Here is a 23,392-nt window from a genome sequence, read left to right as displayed (position 1 = left end):
TCAATTAAGCGTCTGACTCCATCTCAGCTCAGGTCTTGATCTCAGGGTGGTGAGTTCAAGCCCCGCATTGGGCTCCATGCTGGGCGTGGAGCTTACTTAAAAAAAAAAGAAAAGAAAAGAAAAATTCTACCAGATGGCTCGGTATAGCCCTAGGTGTACACTAAACAAAATTAAAGAACAAAACACAAAGGCCCCAGGTGGAGGCTTAGCCACTATCAGATGACAGAGCAGAAATGCTAGGGCATCTTTTCAGAGGAGAAGACACTGAAGTGCCAGGCCTAGGGAGTGGGGGAGGGAGAAGGGTGAGGGTAGGGAGGGGGGGTGGGGGGATGATGAGCCAGGGGTGGAAGAAGGGAGCCCAAACCCCTTGACTTTCAAACACATCTTGTAAGAACTCCCCAGCACATCTGTGTTGACCAAAGGGTTTTGTCTTTCGTTCAAAGTGGGGAGAATTACAGAAAGAGGGCACAATTCTTCAGCTCCCTAAAACTGTTACAGAGTATCAAAATATTTCCACTTTATTTCTCCATGATAGATCTGTAATTTTAATAACGTTGATCATTAGCTGATAGAGTAATACAAAAAATGAGGGAGATAAAGATGTTCATATTTGTTTTCATAAAGTGCAGATTTAATTTTCAATTGTTTGCCTTAGAAACATCACCTCATTCCACATCCTCCCCTACCCCCACCCAAGGAGGGAAGGGAAAAGGCTATTTTTTGTATTTTTACTCAAGAAATGTCTAACACAAAGAATAAAAGAAAGATAAAGACAAGATTTTTTTTTTTTGCAAACATTTCTCTTGGTAAGATTTCTAAGGACAACAGTAGTGAGTGTAAAATAACCTTTCATAACTAATTTGAATAAAACAACAGAATAAAACAACAAATACAGAACTTAGACCTCCATGCTTATTTTGCAACTTTTAAGTCTCCAATTATGAAAAAGATACATAACCTGAACAAGAACGGTTACCTTCGTAAAGAACGGTTACCTTCGTATGTGGCCAAATTACTTTTCCTGAAGTCTGAAGACACTCTCTGGTCTTGGCCTTGGCAATTATGGGAAGTTGCTGTTTCATTCATACAGACCTTTACATCCAAAATGGGCTGCTTATTTTACTCTACCATATAATCACTGGCATCTTTTTAAAAGAACACTGCTAGCAACAGGGTTAATTAAAGAGTACTAGTGGCTTCAGTTTGCCAAATGCTTACCTCTGTGACAGTATAACTATGGATTATTAAAGTTGTCTACTCAAATATAAAATCTATGCAAAATCCTCATAGGCAAAAATGTTCAAGGGCCAAGAAAAAAAAAATTCTTTTACAAGAAAGTGCAACTGCGGGATCTTTTCTGAATGATCTTCTAGACTGTTCTGCAGAAAACTTAGTTTGGCTCAGAAAGTAGAGTTCCTCATGAGGAATAAAAGTTCTTCCTAGAAGAATATGAAGCAAAATTTCGGCAGCTTTCTGAAAATAAACTGTTAGTTGGTGGCTACGCAGTGAGACAACTGGACTTTATAACGAAGGCTTTTGGGTTTGCTGTGATTTGCACAAGAACTTGGCAGAGCTTTTTCTCTCTTCCTCCAGGATGCCACGCCATTGCTAACGTTATACAAAGTAGTTACAGCACTTTGTCCAACACTGAGCCCAGGCAGGAAATCAATCAGAAGAAAATCGGAAGGGTTTTCATACGTGTTTCAGGACTCTTTCAGGTCAAATCGCAATACTTCCAAATAAACCGTTAAAAATAGAACATTTTGTTATTTTCAGTATTTTACATAGTTAGTGGATAATCGTGGTGCGAGTGATCATTCTTCGTGATACGTCGTCACAATCAGATTTTCAGCATCTGCTCCGCTGCTGCGAGATGGTAAAGGAAGTTTTCTGTTGCTGGTGGAAATCGTCTTGCTTTAGGGGCCTCAAAGTTGAGGACTAGCTTTCTCCATCACCAGAAACTTCTGAAAATGGTTCCAGGTTGGTGAAGATTTCTCTCGTTTTTAGGGAAATATCCTTCAATGGAACAGGAAAATATGAATCATTGTTGCATTCAAAGAGAATCCTTCCTGATATTTTTAAGTTTATCACACTATTTATAAGTTAGGAAAAATGAAACAAACTTAAAACAACTTAGGAAAACCAGTGTCCTGTTTTGCCATTTTAGCCATTTTAAGTGGATGATTCAGTGCCTTTAAGTACATTCAGAGTTTTATCACTATTATCCATTTCCAGGACTTTTTCATCCTCCCAAACTGAAATTTTGTACCCATTACACAGTAACTCCCCATCCCATCTCCAACTCCTGGTAACCCATTCTACTTTTTGCTTCGATGAATTTGTTTACTCTAGGTACCTCCTATAAGTGAAATCACACAGTATGTGTCCTTTTGTGTCTGGCTTCTCTCACTGAGCATGTTTTCAAAGTTCGTCCATGTTGTAGCACAGGTTAGAACTTCATGCCTTTTTAAGGCTGAATAGTCTTCCACTCCATACATGAGTTTGTTATCCATTCATCCACGGATGGACATTTGGGCTATTTTTTACCTACTGGCTACTGTGAATAGTGCTGCTATGAACCTGGTGTACAAGTACTTATCTGAGTCCGTTTCCGATTCTTTCTCACATAGATCCAACAGAACTGCTGGATCTACAGTAATCCTGTGTTGAACTTTTTGAGGAACCCTGCTCTTGTTTTTAGGACAAACGTCCTCTGGAAGTCCTCTGCTGCCTGGCGTGAGTGACCCAGCACCTGTCACGTGGGCTTTGTTCCTCCTTGCTGACTGACAGCACTTTGTATGGCTAAGGAGTCACCAGAGCTCACATTAAGTCATGTCTTTTCTGGGTTTGTTGACATCATTCATTCATTCAAATATTTTCAAACCCCTACAATATGCGAGGCACTTGCCTCATACATTATACCGAGTCATCTGTGTATCACTTTGAGCCCATAAAAAACACACTAATTCAAAACTCATATTTACACAGTTAACCAACACTGTAAAGAGTCAATGTTTTGGGGGCGCCTGGGTGGCTCAGTTGGTTAAGCACCTGACTCTTGGTTCTGACTCAGGTCATGATCTCATAGGTCTTGAGATTGAGCTCCACATCAGGCTCCCCACTAAGCAGGGAGTCTGCCCCTCCCTCCACTCACTCACTCTCTCTCTCTCAAATAAATAAATCTTTAAAAAAAAAAAAGTTTTTACCCAAATGTTGACAGAGGGATGGATGGGCAACGATGATACCCATGGAAGGAGAGGAGAGTCTCAGTGTTCAGGTCCTTAGGACAAGACCTGCCCACTCTTCCTGGCCAGAGCAGAATGGGCCACCAGCACTGAACAGAAAGAACAGTACTGCTGCTGGGTTCTTGTCAAAGTGGTGGCTCCTCTCATCCTTTAACTCACAGGTCGCCTCTTCAGAAAGCTGTCTACCCTTCTCTAACATTCTCTACTTGACCTCTTGTTCTGTCACGGCATTCATTCATCATGGCTCGCAGTGATCTGGCATTTACAGAATTTTCTATTCATCTACTCCAATAAATACAGGCCACAAAGGCAGGAGACTTGCTCCCCACAGTATCCATCTCCCTTGCCTGATGCCCGACAAAGAGTCAGTGTTCAATACATATCTTCGGGGTAAATGAATGAATGAACGGAGAAAAGAGCCAGGTCCAACCAGGTGAGCAGGGCCTGCTTATCAGAGGAGCCCCCCGAGGTGGCACAGGTGCAGAGAGTGGGAGACAATCCTTCCAGGCCCTCTGCCCCCCAGGATGACACAAGGGTCCAGATGAGCCAAGATGTGGGAGAGGCCAGGCTGGGAGTATATCCCAAGGGAGGAGTGAGGAGCAGGCTGTGGTGTGGAGGAGGGGCTCCATCACCACATGGAGAAACTTAAAGACAATCTCTGACTATCCCAACCTGGCAAGGGGAGGGGGTGGGTCCACACGAACACCATGGTCAGCTTGACAAGCAGAGCCCGCAGGCAGGTAGCCCCCACCGGCGGCCAGCCCTGCAGGGTGCGATCCCAGAGTCTGCTCACTTGGGCAGGGATCTGATTATATGCTTTCTGATCTTCTGAACGCATACATCAAAGCTAAATAAAGATGCTCTCTCTAAGAAGGGAGTTATGGTCAAGAAAAGCATGGGGCATATGAAAGAGGTGCAGCTGTGAAGAATCTTAAGGACTATGTTAATAGGAGTTTGGGCTTTTATTTGGGGTAATAGTAAGCTCATGAAACAGAGGAGCAAAACAAACAAAGGCTCTCTAGATTCCCTTGCTCACTTTCTGACCAATCTGCGCAGCAACCTTCTCTTTACAACGTGTTCCTCCATGAAAATTCTGCTGGGGGCACGGAATGCACTGGCTGGCCCACAAAAGCATTCCAGACCACTGGGGAGTTACACTTCCCACTAGGAATGCTGGCCTTCAGCACCGGTCCATTGTGTACATCTGCCCCAGAGCCCGCTAAATCTTCGGGCCAATGGTGCCCCTCACCCGCTCATCCTCACCAGGGCCATCCTGCAGACCCTCGTTGGAGCATCTGCCCCCCGGCCGCTCAGAGTCCCAGGCGCTCCATGCAGCCTTGCCGCCCCCTGCCCAGCAACACGGCTTTGGGACTTTCAGTGTCGGAGCACTGATGACTTACCTGTATAACTTGGCTGTCTGATCTCTCAGGATCTTCTGCAGACTGAACAATGAGCTGGCCAATGTCTTTGTGCAGTTTGCCCATTGTCATAGCCTCTGGTGAGATCAAGCACATGTGTGACTATTTAGAAGTTTACATAATAAAGACCAAGCCGTCCACTTGAAAAGGTCAACAATCACCCAGAGGGAACTTTCAAAACAACCAAACGACAACCTCCCACATTTCCATCTTATTACTGAGCATAAGTGGGACGCTGTGCGACGAGGTGAGGCATAACCATGACTTATACTTCATGTTCAAAATAAAACTTCTCTGTTTGTCACTCCAAGGACCAAACCCATTCATGTAATGCGGCTGGATGGGCTCATGTTCTAGAATCGGAGCAGCCACAGGCAGCAGGGAGAGGGCCCCCCCCCAAACCCGGCCCGGTCCTAATGCTTTCTCAGTTTCAGTGGCCCAGGCCACTGCTAGCCCTTGCCCTGGTAGCTTTACAAATGGCTCTTACCTTCATTCCCCTGGGCTTACTGACACACCATTCAAAAAGATTTTCCACACAAGAGTCACGCTCAACCCTTGTGTGCTGCTACATTTCTACACCTCTTTTGATACTCTGTCCTTCAAGGGGTGGAACCCGGTTCCCCTCTCTTAAGTGTGCATGGGACTTCATGATTTCATTCTAACCAACAGAATATAGAGGAACTGGCGTATGACTTCTGAGACTGAGTCATAAAAGGCACCGTGGTCTTTCTATCTCTCGGATCATTCGCTCTTGGGGAAGCCAGCTGTGGTGCCATGAGAACGCTACAGCTGCTCTACAGAGAGGCCCCCGTGGTGAGACCTCCTGCGAAAGCCACACGAGCTCACAGCAGCCCTGGCAGTATCTTGACTGAATCCTCAAGACAGACCCTGAGCCAGCACCTCTCAGCTAAGTCGGTCCTCAAATGAGATAGTAAGTATTTGCTGTTTTAAATCACTAAATTTAGAAGTGATCTGTTATGCAGCAGAGAACTAATACAGCTTGTTTAAACAGAGATGTGGAGGAACAAGATAAGGAGAATATCTTATTAACATGGATTGTATGGCCTAAGCACCCTGAGGTATCAGTACCATGGCGAGTCCTGTAAGAACAAACGCTGTGTTCTAGACACAGAAAAATCCCTCTAGTTTCAGCACAGCAGGCTACGCAGGCCCTCAAATACCAGTTTTAGAGGATCAGTATGAAAAAACAGAACTGGTTAAGGCAGGCCGGGGGGAATGGGTGAAACAGGTGAAGGGGTTGAGAGCACAGTCATCCCGACGCACACTGTAACGTGCGGAACCACCGGATCTCTCCACTGCACACCTGAAACTAACCGGACACGGTGTCAATTACACCGCAATCAAAATGCTTAGAAATGAATTAATTTTAAAGAGTACAAGTGCTTGGCTGACATTTTGTATCAACAACAGAGCAGGAGAGAGAACTGACCTTTCGCGAGCGGAGCGATGGTGATCTCACTATCCGCCAGGTTCACGAACACGTCATAGAGGTCTGATCTACTGCTCACCTCCAAGTCCACAAACCCGGCGATGTAACCTGCATTGTGAAGAGGACTGACATTACCAGAGTAGGAACAAGTCCTGCTGTGAATGTATGAAAATCGAATCTAAAAGCTCAGGAGGGGGGCGCCTGGGTGGCTCAGTGGGTTAAAACCTCTGCCTTCGGCTCAGGTCATGATCCCAGGGTCCTGGGATCGAGTCCCACAGCGGGCTCTCTGCTCCATGGGGAGCCTGCTTCCTCCTCTCTCTCTGCCTGCCTCTCTGCCTACTTGTGATCTCTGTCTGTCAAATAAATAAATAAAATCTTTTTAAAAATAAATAAATAGGGCGCCTGGGTGGCTCAGTGGGTTGGGCCGCTGCCTTCGGCTCGGGTCATGGTCTCGGGGTCCTGGGATTGAGTCCCGCATCGGGCTCTCTGCTCAGCAGGGAGCCTGCTTCCCTTCCTCTCTCTCTGCCTGCCTCTCTGCCTACTTGTGATCTCTGTCTGTCAAATAAATAAATAAAATCTTTAAAAATAATAATAATAAAATAAAAAAAAATAAATAAATAAATAAAAATAAAAGCTCAGGAGGTGCTTTTCTTCACGGCTTTATTCAGGGTATGTCAACAGCAGCCTGTGGCATTTTCTTTTTTTTTTTTTAAGATTTTATTTATTTATTTGTCATAGAGAGAGAAGCGAGAGTGAGCACAGGCAGACAGAGTGGCAGGCAGAGGCAGAGGGAGAAGCAGGCTCGCCGCCAAGCAAGGAGCCCGATGCGGGACTCGATCCCAGGACGCTGGGATCATGACCTGAGCCGAAGGCAGCTGCCCAACCAACTGAGCCACCCAGGCGTCCCAGCCTGTGGCATTTTCTTATGGTGTCAATTACACCACAATCAAAATGCTTAGAAATGAATTAATTTTAAAGAGTGCAAGTGCTTGGGTGACTTAAGACTTCACTACTGTGGGGCGCCTGGGTTGCTCAGTGGGTTAAGCCTCTGCCTTCAGCTCAGGTTGTGATCTCAGGGTCCTGGGATCGAGCCCCGCATTGAGGTCTCTGCACAGTGGGGAGCCTACTTCCTCCTCTCTCTCTCTGCCTACTTGTGATCTCTCTCTCTCTGTTAAATAAATAAATAAAATCTTAAAAAAAAGAAAAAAAAAAGACTTCACTATTGTCAGCTGCCAGAAGAAGCTCATTCAACTCCAGATGACCCAAAACTAGATTTCAGTGTCAAGGAAGAAGGCATTTACTTTTCAGACATTGCTATTCAGGTCAAGAATGATGCTGAGGCAGAGGGAGCAACGGTTCTCTGGGCCAGTGTTCCCCCATTAGGTCTTTGTCGCTAAGAAACCACAGCCAAACACCTGCTTTGTCAGGGACGGCATCATCTGTCACCGGTTTCAGATCAGATCCAATAAACATTCAAGGAATCAGGGCAACTCAAGAATCGGCAGACCTGGGGCGCCTGGGTGGCTCAGTGCGTTAAGCCTCTGCCTTCTGCCCAGGTCATGATCTCAGGTCCTGGGATCGAGCCCTGTGTCAGGCTCTCTGCTCAGTGGGGAGCTGCTTCCCCCGTCTCTCTCTGCCTGCCTCTCTGCCTACTTGTGCTCTCTCTCTCAATAAATAAATAAATAAAATCTTAAAAAAAAAAATGAGCAGACCTGTGGAACTGAGGCTAAAATAAGAGCTACCAGACTTTTCAGATTTCACATAGCAGAACAATTAAAAACAAAAAAAAATTTTTTGAGGACCAATTTATCAATGCTAAGGTTTTGCTTTACCAAGAGAAAACATTAAAAAAAAAAACAGTGACAAAAACAGAAATTTAACTGCAGGCCAGGCAAACACAGACTCATTCACATGAGAAACTGTGACATATGACAGAAATGACACTGATTACTGGAGAAAAGAGAACCCTATTCACTAAGTAGTCCTGAGCCAAGTGGCTTTCCACCTGGGAAAAAAAATTCCAAACTCACTATTAAAAAAAGTAGTTCTAGGTAGTACATTAAAGACTTAAATTGGGAAGAAAAACACTCCTTAAATTTTTACAAAATTTGCTTCTACCCTTGGTATACAGATTTTCTTAAACAAAATATCAAAACTGAAATCATAAAAGAAAAGTTTAATAAATTCCAACACATTAAAGTTAGGATTTCCAAAGTAAGGGGATGGGCAAAATGGGTGAAGGAGATGAAGAGGGATAAATTTCCAGTTACAAAATAAGTCACAGGGATGAAAAGTACAGCATAGGGAATACAGTCAATAATACTGTAATACCTTAATGGGGTGAAAGATGGTGAGTAATTTATTATGGTGAATGTTTCATAATGGATGTAACTGTCAAATCACAACTTTGTATACCTGAAACTAATAGCGTATGTCAACTATACATCAATTAACAACAAAAACCAGGGGGAGGGGCGCCTGGGTGGCTCAGTGGGTTAAGGTCTCTGCCTTCGGCTCAGGTCATGGTCCCAGGGTCCTGGGATCCAGCCCGAGTCGGGTTCTCTGCTCAGCAGGAAGCCTGCTTCCCACCCCCACCGTCTGCCTCTCTGCCTACTTGTGAGCTCTGTCTGTCAAATAAATAAATAAAATCTTAAAAAAAAAAAAAAAAAAAAGAAAGAAAGAAAAAAAACCAGGGGAAAAAAAACATGAGGGATACAAGGTAAAACAAGATTATAAAATGTTCACAAATGTTAAAGTTGGGTGACAAGTACATGAAGCATATTACACTTAATAAAAAGTCTAAAAAAAATTTCTATTCATTATAAGATATGAGAATAAATAAAAAACCTGCAAACTCAGAGATTTTTTTTGAAGCATATATAACCAACAATGGGTTCATATCCTGAATATATAAAGAATTTCTATGAATCCATAAAAAAAAACAACCCAGTGGAAAAATATGTAAAAGACAGTTACTTTGCAGAAGAGGAAACACAAATGGCAAAAACAGAAATACGTTAAACCTCATTAGGAATCAAGAGAATACAAACTAAAAGCACACGAAATAACATTGTACAGCCACCAAGTTGGCAAACATTTTAAAGTTTGACAGTAACCAAGAGTTGTTGAGGACATGAAACAACGGGACCTCTCCTCCCCTGTAGAGGGTAAACTGGTACAGTTTCTGAGGAAAACATTTGGCATTGCCCTGCAGCTTGAGGATCTGTATGTCTTATAGCCCAGAAATTTTACTCCTTGCTGTATAACCTAGAGAAAGTCTCACATATGTGCACCAAGAGACCCATAATAAAAATGCCTATAGTAGCACTGTTTTGTTTTTTTAAATATTTTATTTATTTATTTGACAGAGATCACAAGTAGGCAGAGAGGCAGACAGAGAGAGGGGGGAAGCAGGCTCCCCGCTGAGCAGAGAGCCCGATGTTGGGCTCGATCCCAGGACCCTGAGATCATGACCTGAGCTGAAGGCAGATGCTTAACCCACTGAGCCACCCAGGCGCCCAGCAGCACTGTTTTAAAAGTGAGTAATGAGAGGGGTGCCTGGGTGGCTCAGTCCGTTGAGCGACTGACTCTTGATTTCAGCTCAGGTCCTTGCCTCAGGGTCCTGGGACTGAGCCTGCAGTGGGCTCTGCACTCAGGGGGGAGTCTGCTTGAGATTCTCTCCCTCTGCCCCTCTTCACCCTCCCACTTGCATGCTCTCTCTCTCTCTCTCTCTGAAATAGATAAATAAATCTTATAAATAAATAAATAAGAATAAGAAGAAAAGTCTGAGTGAATAAACTTTGGCATATCACTTAATGGGATTCTAGACAGCAGTGAAAATGAGTGAAACTACAAATATTCACATGAAAATACATAAATCCTGGGGCACCTGGGTGGCTCAGCAGTTAAGCATCTGCCTTTGGCTCAGGTCATGATTCCAGGGTCCTGGGATCAAGCCCCACATCAGGCTCCCTGCTCTGCGGGAAGCCTGCTTCTCCCTTGCCCACTCCCCATGCTTGTGTTCCCTCTCTAACTCTCTGTCAAATAAATAAATAAAATCTCCAAAAAAAGAAAAAAAAACATAAATCCTACAAAAATATTGTTAAGCAAAAATAAAACAAAAACCACAGAAGAATTCATTCATCATGAATCCACATATATAAAGTTAGTTTAGTAAAACTAAACAATATATTATTTAGAGCTCTGTGTTTCCGTGTATGCGGCTAGAGAAAGGGAGTGAGGAATGAGATGGGAAAGCACATGAGATGCTTCAAAGTACTAATAGTATTCTACTTTTTCATCTCTGGTGAAGCTGTGAGTATTCTTTCTATTTTTTTATAACTTGCATAAATATTGCACATTAGTTTATATGTGAGAAATTTTTCATAATTGAAAAAGCAAAAACAAAAGCCCCTACTATCTATCATCATCATTATCACTTCATGAAAGGATCTCTTAAGACCATAAAAGTATAAAGGGCATGATATCCTTAAATTTAAAGAAACAAAAACAAAAGACTACGTCACCACAACGTTAGAATTCCTACAGATATAAATAATACTGTGTTATCAAATTGTTCTCAGAATCTTACCATTGAAAATTTTTATACAAGAGTAACTACATCACTTAAAAATAATTTTATTTTTCCTTTGAGAAAAAATATGGAAAGGTGCAAAATAAAGTCTAAATCAAATAAATCACTGATAGGGAAACTTTTAAAATGAGAATTGCACAAATTAAAAGTAAATCGTATTTGGTGATGGTTGTGCAAAGTGAATGTACTTAGTGACTCTGAATTATATCCTTAAAGATGACTATGATGGTAAATTTTATGTGTATTTTACTGCAGTATTTTAAAAACTTACAAATAAATTTTTTAAGGGAAAAGGATTGGTTGCATTTACCAAAGAAATAATAAATCATCGTTATTCCCTTTAGGAATGCAAAAATACTCCCTCAAACCAACAACAGCCCTGGCTATCGTCAGGTTGAATTTCACTGAAATGCTGTGTCTACCTGGGCACATCTGCAGGGCCTCCAGCTCCTCCGCCTGCAGGTGCACATAGGAATGAAGTATGGTCCAGTCCTGTCGATGCCACACCAGGGCAGGCAGAGTCCTGGGGAAGAAGGCAAGAGCTCACATGGTTGCCGGCACACGCGTGACGCAGCCCTCCCTCCCCCCTCCCTCCCCAGAAGGAAACTGGCTACCAGAGGCAGAGGGGAGAAGGAATGCTAAACGTGCCTCCAGGCTTCGAGTCAAAGTCATGCAATGTTTTAAACTCTGCCTTTTTGGGGTCAGATGAGCTGCAGAAAGCTCAAGGTGAAGTTTCAAAGGATCTCCGTGGGGGGTACGGAGCAGCGCTTCGGAAGCTTTCCTCCCAACACCTCCTCTGCAAACCACCACTGATGGGAGTCTGAAGGTAGGATCCAAAGCAGGGCCCCACAAGCAACAAGAATTTTTGAAGTTCTCACTTCACATTTAAAATTCCAATGGAGGGGGCGCCTGGGTGGCTCAGTGGGTTAAAGCCTCTGCCTTCGGCTCAGGTCATGATCTCAGGGTCCTGGGATCAAGCCCCACATCGGGCTCTCTGCTCAGCAAAGCCTGCTTCCTCCTCTCTCTCTGCCTGCCTCTCTGCCTGCTTGTGATCTCTCTCTGTCAAATAAATAAATAAAATCTTTAAAAAAAAAATCTTTGTTATAAAAATAAGAGAGGGGCTCCCAGGTGGCTCAGTCAGTAAGTATCGAACTCTTTTTTTTTTTTTTAAAGATTTTATTTATTTATTTGACAGAGAGAGAGATCACAAGTAGGCAGAGAGGCAGGCAGAGAGAGAGAGAGGAGGAAGCAGGCTCCCCGCTGAGCAGAGAGCCCGATTCGGGGCTCGATCCCAGGACCCTGGGATCATGACCTGAGCCGAAGGCAGAGGCTTTAACCCACTGAGCCACCCAGGCGCCCCAGTATCGAACTCTTGATTTGGCTCGGGTCATGATCTCAGGGTCTTGAGATGGAGCCACACGTCAGGCTCCATGCTCAGTGTGGAGTCTGCTTGTTCCTCTTTTTCCCCTTCTCCCCCGTGTGTGCGCTCTCTCTAATAAATAAATAAAATCTCAAAAAGAAAAAAAAATGAAGAAGAGTCTGTGATAAAAGTGAAAAAATTGATTATTTAAAAGAGTGGTCAGGCGCGCGTGGGTAGCTCAGTCATTAAGTGTCTGCCTTTGGCTCAGGTCATGATCCCAGGGTCCTGGGATGGAGCCCTGCATTGGGTTCCCTGCACAGCAGGATGCATGATTCTCCCTCTTCCACTCCCCCTGCTTGTGTTCCCTCTCTCACTATGTCTATATCAAACAAATAAATAAAATCTAAAAAAAAAAAAAAAACAACCAAAAAACAGGGGTCAGGAACCTGTGCCCATGGATCAGCTGCCTGTGTTTACACATAAAGTGTAAGCAGAACACAGGTGCACTCATTCACGTACGTATGCACTGGCTCTGGCATTTTGGGTGGTTGGGACAGACACACTATGTCCCACAAGCCTAAAATATTTACGGTCTGGCAAGGAAAAGTTCAAACTCCTTGTTCTAAAGTATTCATGTTTCTAAATATAAGGAAGAATCTGCCTAAATTCAGTGACCTTCAACAACTAAATCTCACCTGAAACATTAGACCAAAATGGCATTTCACTCACAGCCTAACGCGTTCTATTTACTCCAAATGTGCAGCGGAACAGCACACAGGAACGCAGACTGCCCCAAAATGGCTGCCAACAAAGCCTCCGCTGTTCAATGACCAGAGACGATACCTGGTGAACTCCTGGACAGCTTCTATTTTGGGGTGATAGACGACAATTCTTTTCTTTAGCATCAGCGCTGTATGTAAGATAACAGTTTCCATTCCAAACTGAGATACAATGTCTTAAAAGACAAGAAATTAAAATGTTAGTGCGTTAAATTAATAGGTAAGGAAATAAAACTGGAAAGGATTCTTTCCAATAAACACTGAGATTCTTCTCTATATACAGAATACAAAAATATTCTCAATACAGAGAACAAAGAAGCACCTTACACCCTTGATGGGCATAGAAATCCCTACCCACTCCCTAGGACGGACGCTATTGTAGCCTAAACCTGCCCCCAGGAGATTCTGGGCTGGCTGCACAGGAGAAGCCAGAGTCACAAGAAAGCAGAGTAAATGATATTAAAGGAACCAGCATCTTTCCATCATGAAAAATCCTTAAGTTTAAAAATAAAAAGTGCACCAACACCCTCTGCCCTCTGCCCTCGACACATACACACGTCATGACTTAGGTCCTCTTGAGAGAGCTGGACAAACCTAAGACTCCAACGGCGCGGCTTTGAAACGGTCTAGAACAGGAGTGCTGTCCCACAGACAGTGCTGTGGGAGGGCAAGAATGAGAGCTAGCGGGACCCTCAGAGCTCCCCTCTCCTTTAAGGAGCTTGAAGTCTGTGCTCGGCCCTGTACTGCCATTTTGGATGCTCAGTAGGGGAGAAAGGCCAGAAGTTCGAAGAGGAACTCTGGGCCAGGGGCTGGAGCTCTCCACATGGAAGTAGTAACTGCTAAAATGTAAGGACAGGAACACTATTGAAGTCAGTGGAGACTCGAGCTGTGAGATGCAGCTTTCCCGTGAAAGAACATTTCTGTACTGTCAGAATCCTATGGAAAGGACCGCCAGAAAAATCTGCTTTCCTACGACAGCATTCTAATCAAATAAGGCAATGTAGAAATTGAACTACCTGCCTGTTTAGCAAATAAAAATCACACAGATGAAAGCATACAGGAAAATGGATTCTCAGAGCCTAACGGGGATTGCCCTGGGCTTGGGGACATTATTGTTGTTGGGATGGAACCATTTGGGATGGGTTTTTGTTCTGTGCTTTTGTTTTTTGGGTTTTGGGGGGTTTTTTGTTTGTTAGTTGGTTGGTTTGGTTTTTTACCTTTGATGGAGCCTGCAAGATAAGCCTTTCGGGCATCAAAATCCTTGCTAAGGAAAGAGCCATTTTCTTCACTCTGGCATATCCCCTTTGTGAGAACTGCAATGTAACTCTCCATCATTTTAACTGGGCTCCCGTGTTTCAGGTACATTCTGTAAGAAAAGACAAAAAGCAACCATGCTCTTCTTCAGCATGAACCACATAGAGCAATGCAACCCCAGGCTACGTGTGGGTCCTTGCTACAAAATCTGAGTCAGCTCACTAATATACTTCTGAATGCCTGAATCTGCATGCCTAGACTACTTCTAAAATTTAATTTGAAAATGTACCCAAAAAATTACCACTCAAGACCTTCAACAATTCCTGGAAGGTGGCTTTCTCTTTATATCTGGGGAAGTCTGTTATCGTTCACTCAGGCAGGAGAATGACCTATGGACTTGTTGAGGCCCCATTATTCTTAAAAATATGGTATACTTATCTCTCTGTATGTCTTACATTCACAAGTGGTGTTTCTAGTCAGAACAACTCTATCTTATTGCTGGGACTTCCTTTGACAAGGAAGGAGTTTTGCGTTGTTCACAGAGAAAGCACTAATTATAGAACCTATATTTATTATCAGAGTTCCCAGAGGAGCTATATTTAGATAATTAAGAAACCAAACTCCTTTAAGTTTCTGGTGATAAATGCACTCTAGATCTATTCATCATCAAGTTCCAGAAAGTGCTGACAGGAAACTGGCTACATTTATAGCTCATTTGTGAAATCAGTCCCTTCCCCTAAAATCTCTCCCAGTGAATAACTAAAATCTAAACTGTGCTTGAGAAGCAGCCTTGGCCTACTTGGGTCTTTTAGTAGCTAAAGGGATAGAAAACTGGAAAGAAAATAAAATTATGGTTTAAAACACATCAAATTTAAAGTGATGTTTATTGTACATTAAGTGAAGAAAAGCAAGTGTTTTAACTACTAACCAAATTTTGTCAATCATCATTTTTTTTATTTTAATGCACAAATTGGGAAAGAAAAAGGTAGAGAACAATGACTGTGGTAAGCTATCATATATATAAAATAACTGAGAGAAACCATAAGTGACTCTTAATCTCACAAAACAAACTGAGGGTTGATGGGGGGAGGGGGGCTGGGAGGGGGGGGTGGGGTTATGGATATTGGGGAGGGTATGTGCTATGGTGAGTGCTGTGAAGTATGTAAACCTGGCGATTCGCAGACCTGTACCCCTGGGGATAAAAATATATGTTTATAAAATTAAAAAAAAATAAATAAAATTTAAAAAATAATGAAAAAAATATATACTGAGTATGCATTAAAGCCAAATTAAAAAAAAAAAAATAACTGAACCCATGAACTCACACACACATTTCTATATGGAGAAAATGTCTCCGTTTGGATGTTGGGGATAGGGGAAAGAAGGGACTTATTGTATACCTTTCTGTATTGCTTATATTTTTTTACTATGTACCTACATTACCACCACCAAACAGCACACCATTAAAACTGTAAGACAGAAGGGCGCCTGGGTGGCTCAGTGGGTTAAGCCTCTGCCTTCAGCTCAGGTCATGATCTCAGGGTCCTGGGATCAAGTCCCACATCGGGCTCTCTGCTCAGCAGGGAGCCTGCTTTCCCTCTCTCTCTCTGCCTGCCTCTCTGCCTACTTGTGATCTCTCTCTGTGTCAAATAAATAAATAAAATCTTAAAAAAAAAAAAAAAGAAACTGTAAGATAGAAATGATATACGGTAATGAAGAAGGGAAACATAGGAAGGGTAGTACGGTAAAACTACTTTTTCCATGACAACCCTGGGCCATGAAATACTGAACGGAGGGAGCAATTCCCCCAAGTCATTCCGTAGGAAAAACACAAAGTCCAACTTAGGGGAACTTATACCGATGGGACGGCCATAGCCGCAGGCCGTCGCATGCATGGACAACTGACTCTACATGTGTAGGCAACCCGGGTTCTCTGCCCTCGCCACTAGCTGGAGGCACAAGAAGATGAAGGCGGTCATGGCAAATGACTCAGACCCCACATAGGGAAGGAACTCCTTCCCATGGCAACCATGAGCAGCATGCAGAAGGCACACCTGCCTGTTCCTCTCCCCCGAGATGGAAGGGAGCCCCTCCATGGTAACCTCCGCATCACTGAAAAGTGCTGTGTGCCTGTGCACACAGACATAGCAGTGAGGAGAGTGAGTGTGTATGCATGTATACGTGTGTATGTGTGAGCACGTGTGTGTGCAGGAGTGTGTGGGTATAGACACAGGTGAGAGCAAGTGCAGTAAGGGGTAGGGGCAGAGGAGGTGGCTGCCAATAGCTTTGAGTCCTCATTTCTCCTAAACCGTGACAGGAGAAGAGTCCAGAATGCAACAATGCCATGGCACTAGAGAAGCTGAAGAACCCTTTGGGCTTCCTCTCGGGCAGGAAGTGGGCTCTAAAGCAACCTTACATTCTGGGCCCCAGAATATTTCCCAGTGAATTCAATGGGTAACCTAACCTGGACCCAATCCAATGAAATGAGAGTCCAGTATTTGTTCAAAAACGACTTTGCAGAGTTTTTAGCTCATGGCTTCTAGATGGTGTCTAGGAGATAACAATCTCCTTTGGTGTCAGTACCATAGTAGCAGACAACTGTTTACACCCCACAGTGAACTATTTACCTGCAACTTATCTTCGGAGAGCAAGAAGCCTCTCTTATTATAGCTGGCTGCAAAACCAGTAAAACTTCATTTTGTCAAAACATAACCAACCTGAAACCCTTAAGTAATGAGAAAGTGGACTTCTGCTGCAGACAGATATATATACGAATGTGCATACACAAAAATGGCAAAAAAAAAAAAAAAGGTACATTTATCAAGCTCATAGTGAGAAAAACAAAAACAACTCCCTTTGTCCCCCACCCCAAAACTACTTATTGGGCATAAGCCTGAGGGGTGAGGTTGTTACACATAACATTAGAATTGCAAAGTCTATCTCGTGACAAGAATATTAAAAAACAAACAAACAAATAAAACGTGTCAAAGCCCTAGTTTGGGAAAAACCAATGTCCCTGACAAATAAGAAAGATTTCATTAACTCCACTGCACATACTTACCAAGGCAAGAAAGCAGATTGGTATATCTTACGTAATTTTTTTCAGCATCCGGGATGAAACTAAAGTTTACCCGAATCACAATTAACCAATTCATTAGAGTCTCAGCTTCTCAGCATTCCAGCTGAGAAATACTTTCCAGGGCTTTAGCATAATTCAAAATGCCCATTAATTTTCTCCAAAATGACTCCCACACACAGACTTTGACATTTATGAACCAGCTTATGGCTTCACCAGCATTTAACTTATCCATCCTGCTAAGGAAAGTTCTAAACCGGAAGTGAGTAGTAGCAGCAGAACAAAAGCCGCAAGTGACTCAAAATCCCCAGGAACTGCAATAGTCCCTTCTACCGTTTTCCCAAATAAGAGGAACAGCGTCATCAAAGCAGAAGAGAAAGTTCCTCTTTACAAAACAGTTTCTGGAGGGCAAGTAAAGATTAAGTTGGGGAGGCAGAGGGCTGAAATTTGCTTCCTTGGTGTAGAAATCTGCTATGTAACTATTGAGTAAAATCTTCATTTTTGTGTGATAGCATTTAATACAGTTTTCATACAGACCTACACAATATCCTAGTGAAGGCGGCATATTTCTCTGGGTTAAAATCTTTGGCGGTCAGAACAATAGAAAAATGAGTCACCTGTCCAAAAGAAACAAAAAAGTATACTTTTTAAAGACACTTTCACAGATTTAATTTTTATTACTATATTCTAGCAAACCTCTGTACAAGACAGACTGGCATTAAAAGGAAAAGATCAAAATGTAACCAAGTTTTCACTTGCTTCTTTATACTTTTATGCTCATATACACATGCATATAAAAGACATACACTTATATATACATAAATAATTTCCTACATAAGATTGTAAATTTCCCTAACCTAGATAAGAAATTAAATTTCCCTAACCTCATCAAAGCAGAATTAGAAATGCCATTAGACCTACCAATTTATCAACTATTAATTAATGAAATAGGAGGATAGAAAACAAAAATACATACAGTAAAAATACACAGTTCCTCGAGGCACGTTGGTGGCTTAGTTGATTAAGCATCTGCCTTTGGCTCAGGTCATACCCCAGGGTCCTGGGATGGAGCCCCACATCAGGCTTTTCCTCTGCGGGAGCCTGTTTTTCTTTCTCCTTCTGCCCCTCCCCCTTCTCATGATCTTTCTCTCTCTCTCTCTCTCAAATAAAATCTTTAAAAAACAAAAAACAAAAAACACAGGGGCACCTCGGTGGCTCAGTACATTAAGGCTCTGCCTTCGGCTTGGGTCATGATCTCGGGGTCCTGGGATTAAGCCCCGCATCAGGATCTCTGCTCAGCAGGGAGCCTGCTTCCCCCTCTCTCTGCCTGCACCTCTGCCTACTTGTGATCTGTCAAATAAATAAATAAAATCTTTTTTTTTTTCAAAGATTTTATTTATTTGTCAGAGAGAGAGAGAGTACACACAAGCAGGCAGAGAGGCAGGCAGAGAGAGAGGAGGAAGCGGGCTCCCTGCCAAGCAAGGAGCCCGATCCGGGACTCGATCCCAGGACCCCAGGATCATGACCTGAGCCGAAGGCAGCGGCCCAACCAACTGAGCCACCCAGGCGTCCCTAAATAAATAAAATCTTAAAAAAAAATAATAATCACACAGTTCCTGAAATAGTCAATTCTCTGTAGAATGCCATATAGTCTAAAACACTGTTAAAAGAAACTTCATTTATCTATATAAATTTCTGGTAATCGTATACCTATTATTTCCACTAATGAGAAAAAAAAAATAAGAACATTATAAAAAGTAAAGAATTTAAGGGGCACCTGGGTGGCTCAGTCAGTTAAGTGGCTGCCTTCGGCTCAGGTTATGATCCCAGGGTCCTGGGATGGAGCCCCACATTGGGCTCCCTGCTCAGCGGAGAGCCTGCTTTTCCCTCTCATCTGCCTACCACTCTGCCTACTTGTTACTTGTACTCTCTCTCTCTGACAAATAAATAAAATCTTTATTAAAAAAAAGGTAAAACATTTAAGAAATTTATTAATTTAAGTAAATTATTATGAATAACATAATTTTTAGAAATCATATTTTAAAGTGTAAGAACTATCTCTAAATCTTGCTGTTCTTCAAACTGAAAAACAGATTTGAGATCAATGTTGCTATTGTTTGGCAGACTACAGGCAAAACACAGATAAAACTACTTGAGGATACATTAAGACCTCTCAGCAAGAACTTAATGAACACGGGCACCTGGGTGGCTCAGTGGGTTAAGCCTCTGCCTTCGGCTCAGGTCATGATCTCAGGGTCCTGGGATCAAGCCCCGCATGGGGCTCTCTGCTCCACGGGGAGCCTGCTTCCTCCTCTCTCTGCCTGCCTCTCTGCCTACTTGTGATCTCTGTCTGTAAAATAAATAAATAAAATCTTAAAAAAAAAAAGAACTTAATGAACATAAACCAAAGCTTCTGTAACACACTGAAAATTATCTTTTTGCAAATTTACATTTTCTAATTATGAATCTGTTTTGGCTTAAACCTCTAGCAGTTTTATTTTTTTAAGATGTGATTTATTTTGAGAGAGAGAGTGCACATGTTGGGGGCGGGGGCAGCAGCAGAGGGAGAGGGAGAGAAGCAGCCTTGGGGTTTGATCTCAGGACCCTGAGATCTTGACCTGAGCCAAAATCAAGAGTCAAATACTTAACCGACTGAGCCACTCAGGGGCCCCAAACCTTTAGCAGTTTTAAATAGTTGCCTTCCTGTTATTTTAAATGTAATTCCTTAAATTTAAATGGGTATTTTGGACATACCTCTTATAGTCTGGTTATTTACTAAAAAAGTAGCCCTAGAAAGTAAAAGAAGTTCCTGCCCAGGAACATGCAAGGAGCTTAGCCACTTTCTAATATTTCTTTTCTTTGAAAAAAACATGCTGGTTGCTTGGGATTAGGATCATCGTGGCCCACAATGACCACATACTGGTTTTCAACATGTCACATTGATACTGTTCATATCAAATGACATACACCAAAAGCCTACTGAATACATGAGTTTCCTTACTTCTCCTTTCTATTCTTAATAATATCCTTACCATCCGCAAACAAATGAAAAAAGTTTTCTTAATTATGCCAAGGATTTTACCCTTTAAAAGTTTTTAATTATAGAAAAATGTTTCTTTCCACTTTTATTAATCACAGTCATGACTTTGAAAGTACTTCTACATTTCCAACTCCAACAGAGTATAACCTGGAAAAGTCTTCACTATACCAACGACAGGGTCAGTCATATAATATACACCAACAAATGTTTATAGAATAAATGAGAGTGAAACCTGAAACGGAACATTCCCAGTGAAAACCGTATTTAGTATTTTTTTCAAAAGTGTATTGTGAACAATAATGTCTAAAGCTAAGAGTTACTGGAATAATGTGACATTGCTTTAAATATTTTTGGTCATTTGACCTTTATGCAGTCATACCTTTATCAAAACTGAAGAATCTGGAACTTCAACTGTTGTGATATAAAACCATGTTCTTCTGTACTGGCCAAAGACAAAGGGATGGAGAAGTTTGCTTTCATCTGTAAGGCAGCATTTTCTCAGCAGTAAATTCCTTAAAGTTGCTGTCGTGGAAGGGTAACACCACACCCACAGAACTTCTCCATTTGTGTCCTTTTCTACGGTGGAAAGATGGTCACTGTGAGAATGTCAAACAGCAGCAAGGAAGTGAATTGATTGGTTACTCAGAAGTACTTAGTGGAATTAGTTTTAACATTCCATTTCATAAAGCATCCTGGAGCACTTGTGACCCCAAATTCCCACCTACCTCTACTGGTCAAATTATCTAGCTCTCCTGATCTTGAGTTTTAGGCCACCTGAGTAAAAAGCTTTTATAATAAATCATGAATGAGTATTTAGCCTTACAGCTTTGGTAGAGGTCTTCCCCTTTACCCTTCCCCTCCCACACAAATTCTCATAAACTCATCATTACATTTTTTTTTTAAGATTTTATTTATTTCTTTGACAGAGAGCAACACAGTGAGAGAGGGAACACAAGCAGGGAGAGTGGGAGAGGGAGAAGCAGGCCTGCCGCTGAGGAAGGAGCCCGATACGGGGCTGGATCCCAGGACCCTGCAATCATGACTCAAGCAGAAGGCAGATGCTTAACAGCTAAGCCACCCAGGCGCCCTCATCATTATATTTTTATCTAGTGAGAAGGATTTTCAATAAATACATAGAAAGGGTTTATTAAGAACAAAACTAGGGATGAAGAAAATGGCAAAATCTCTCTTAAATCATAATACTGCTTGTGCAAATTCTGTATTTAAAATAGTAATAATAATGGTTATGCCATCATGTATGCAGTTTCATCATCAAAGTGAACACTTTAATAACACAGCCAGACTTTAGAAAACCAGTTACTGCACATATAGCAGTAAGGATGGATTTTTATCTATTCTATAGATTTAAAAAAAAAAAACACTTTTATTATGAAATATATCAAGCATATAGGGAAAAGAATTTTAAAAAATGAATTCCCCCATCTCCATCGTTCGGCTCCAGCAACCAAACACACCTGGCTCCTCCTCCTCTCATAAGGGGGAGAGAGAGTTCTCGCCCCCCCATTATTTTGAAGCAAATTCCTTTAAATCCGTGTCCATATGAAAATACAAAACCTGCTGTATTGAAAATGATTATAAGTCATCTTCGTCTTTGCTGTTACCAGATAAATTCTGTTATCAGAATTTATTTAACCCAACCTCATTCAGAAGTACCTTCAAGCAGGACTAAGATGCCTGAAATAATTAGGTTTTGTTTTCAAGCAGTTTGAAAATCACATCAGAAATAAATACAGGAAGCCATTCCCAGATAAATGCACTCCTCTGAGACACTGAAAAGACACAGTTTTGCTAAACGCAAGCAATGTTCTTCTACACTAGAGGAACAGAATGTTTAGGGGTTTGTAAAAATCTCAATAGAATATTATTTCAAAGGACAATGGCACTCAAGGAACCGAGTCATTCAAGCAACCGGGTGCTCGCTGCCGCCTATGGGATGAATGGTTCCCTGAAACACCCAACCCTGAAACACTGCACACGGCTCAGGCACACCCAATGATGCCAACGTACTTCCTCAACCACTGTTTCCTCAAAACTGACCGGGATCCCACCATGTGTGATTTTGTGGACACTCCGGCTACATGCATGAGCTTTATCTCATGATGCAGGATTCCTCCACTAGCACGAGTTGGGGCTCCGCGTCTAATCTGCAAGGGTCCCAAACCCGGCTCCACCACTTCCTAGCGTGCGTCTGGCACAAATGACACCCTGGGCCTCCATCTGCTTCTCCAAAATGTGGTCGTCAAACATTACCTACACACCCCCGGGGCTGTGGTAGAAGTTTAACGGGAAGTAATTCGTGCCTATGTTCAGCACTCGGGCCGTCACAGTTAGCCACCGAGACTCGAACCGCTCAACCATACAATCGGGGCCAGCCGGGTGCAGGGCAGACAGTCTCGCGTGGCTCCCCCACCGTCAGAGGTCAGCCCGGCCGCCTCCCAGCTGCGCGGCCCTCCACCGACTTTCCGCCCAGCCCCCGCCCCGGCTGTGCAGCGGCCCCCTGGCAGCCTCCGGAGCTCTGTCACCCTCGATGTCCGGCCTCATTTGCAGCACCGGGCGTCCAGGAGGAAGCCCGGGGTCCCTCCGCCCCACTGCCCGGCCAGAGCGGGTCCCACGCGAGACTGGCCCAGGGCCACTGGCCGAGTCCCCGCGCCGGGGAAGCCGGGCCCTGCAGCCCCCGGCCCAGGCCCAACAGAGAGGGGGGCCGCGACCTCCTCACCGCAGGTGGCGCCGGAGGCCGCGGGAGCAGAGACCGCCCGGGCCCAGGCGGAGGCGGAACTGGGGCGCGGGCCTGCGGGGCAGGGCGCCTTCGTCCTCACCGATCAGCCCAACTCCGAGCATCAGCTGAGTGTCCGCCGGCTCAGGCGCAGCCATCTTCCGCCGCCACCGCAGCTACAGCAGTGTACTGCTCCCAGCAACCCGCTCGCAGGCCCGCCCCTGCTCCGGGGCAACGCCCACCCTCCGGCCCGCCCTCCCCAAGACCCCGCCCCCAGAGCCTCGCCCCCAGAGCCCCGCCTTCAGAGCCCCGCCTCCAGAGCCCCGCCTCCTCCCTGGAGGCCCGGCCCTTGACTCGCCTGGACTTCCTGTTCCCCACTCATCTTTAGCCCTTTGGCTCAGAAAAGAACCTCGCTTCTGCAGCTTCCCTCGCTTTCTCTAAT

At 43.5% G+C, this 23,392-nt stretch overlaps 1 protein-coding gene across 1 annotated transcript; it reads right to left on the bottom strand.

Annotated features, from left to right (window-relative positions):
- Positions 1-603: 603 nt before the first annotated feature.
- Positions 604-23,173, bottom strand: DENND10 (DENN domain containing 10). The gene is given in 10 exon segments (XM_047701568.1): positions 604-1,941; positions 1,944-2,016; positions 4,646-4,740; positions 6,114-6,221; positions 11,130-11,230; positions 12,911-13,022; positions 14,064-14,212; positions 17,714-17,793; positions 20,596-20,812; positions 22,954-23,173. Coding segments are annotated over 10 exon segments (1,191 nt in total). The 5' UTR covers positions 23,109-23,173; the 3' UTR covers positions 604-1,840.
- Between the last annotated feature and the right edge of the window lie 219 nt (positions 23,174-23,392).

Source organism: Lutra lutra, chromosome 14 (genome assembly GCF_902655055.1).
Source record: "Lutra lutra chromosome 14, mLutLut1.2, whole genome shotgun sequence".
Classification (NCBI taxonomy): domain Eukaryota; kingdom Metazoa; phylum Chordata; class Mammalia; order Carnivora; family Mustelidae; genus Lutra; species Lutra lutra.
Note: the sequence above shows the minus strand (reverse complement) of the source record. Positions and strands in the feature narration are given on the sequence as shown.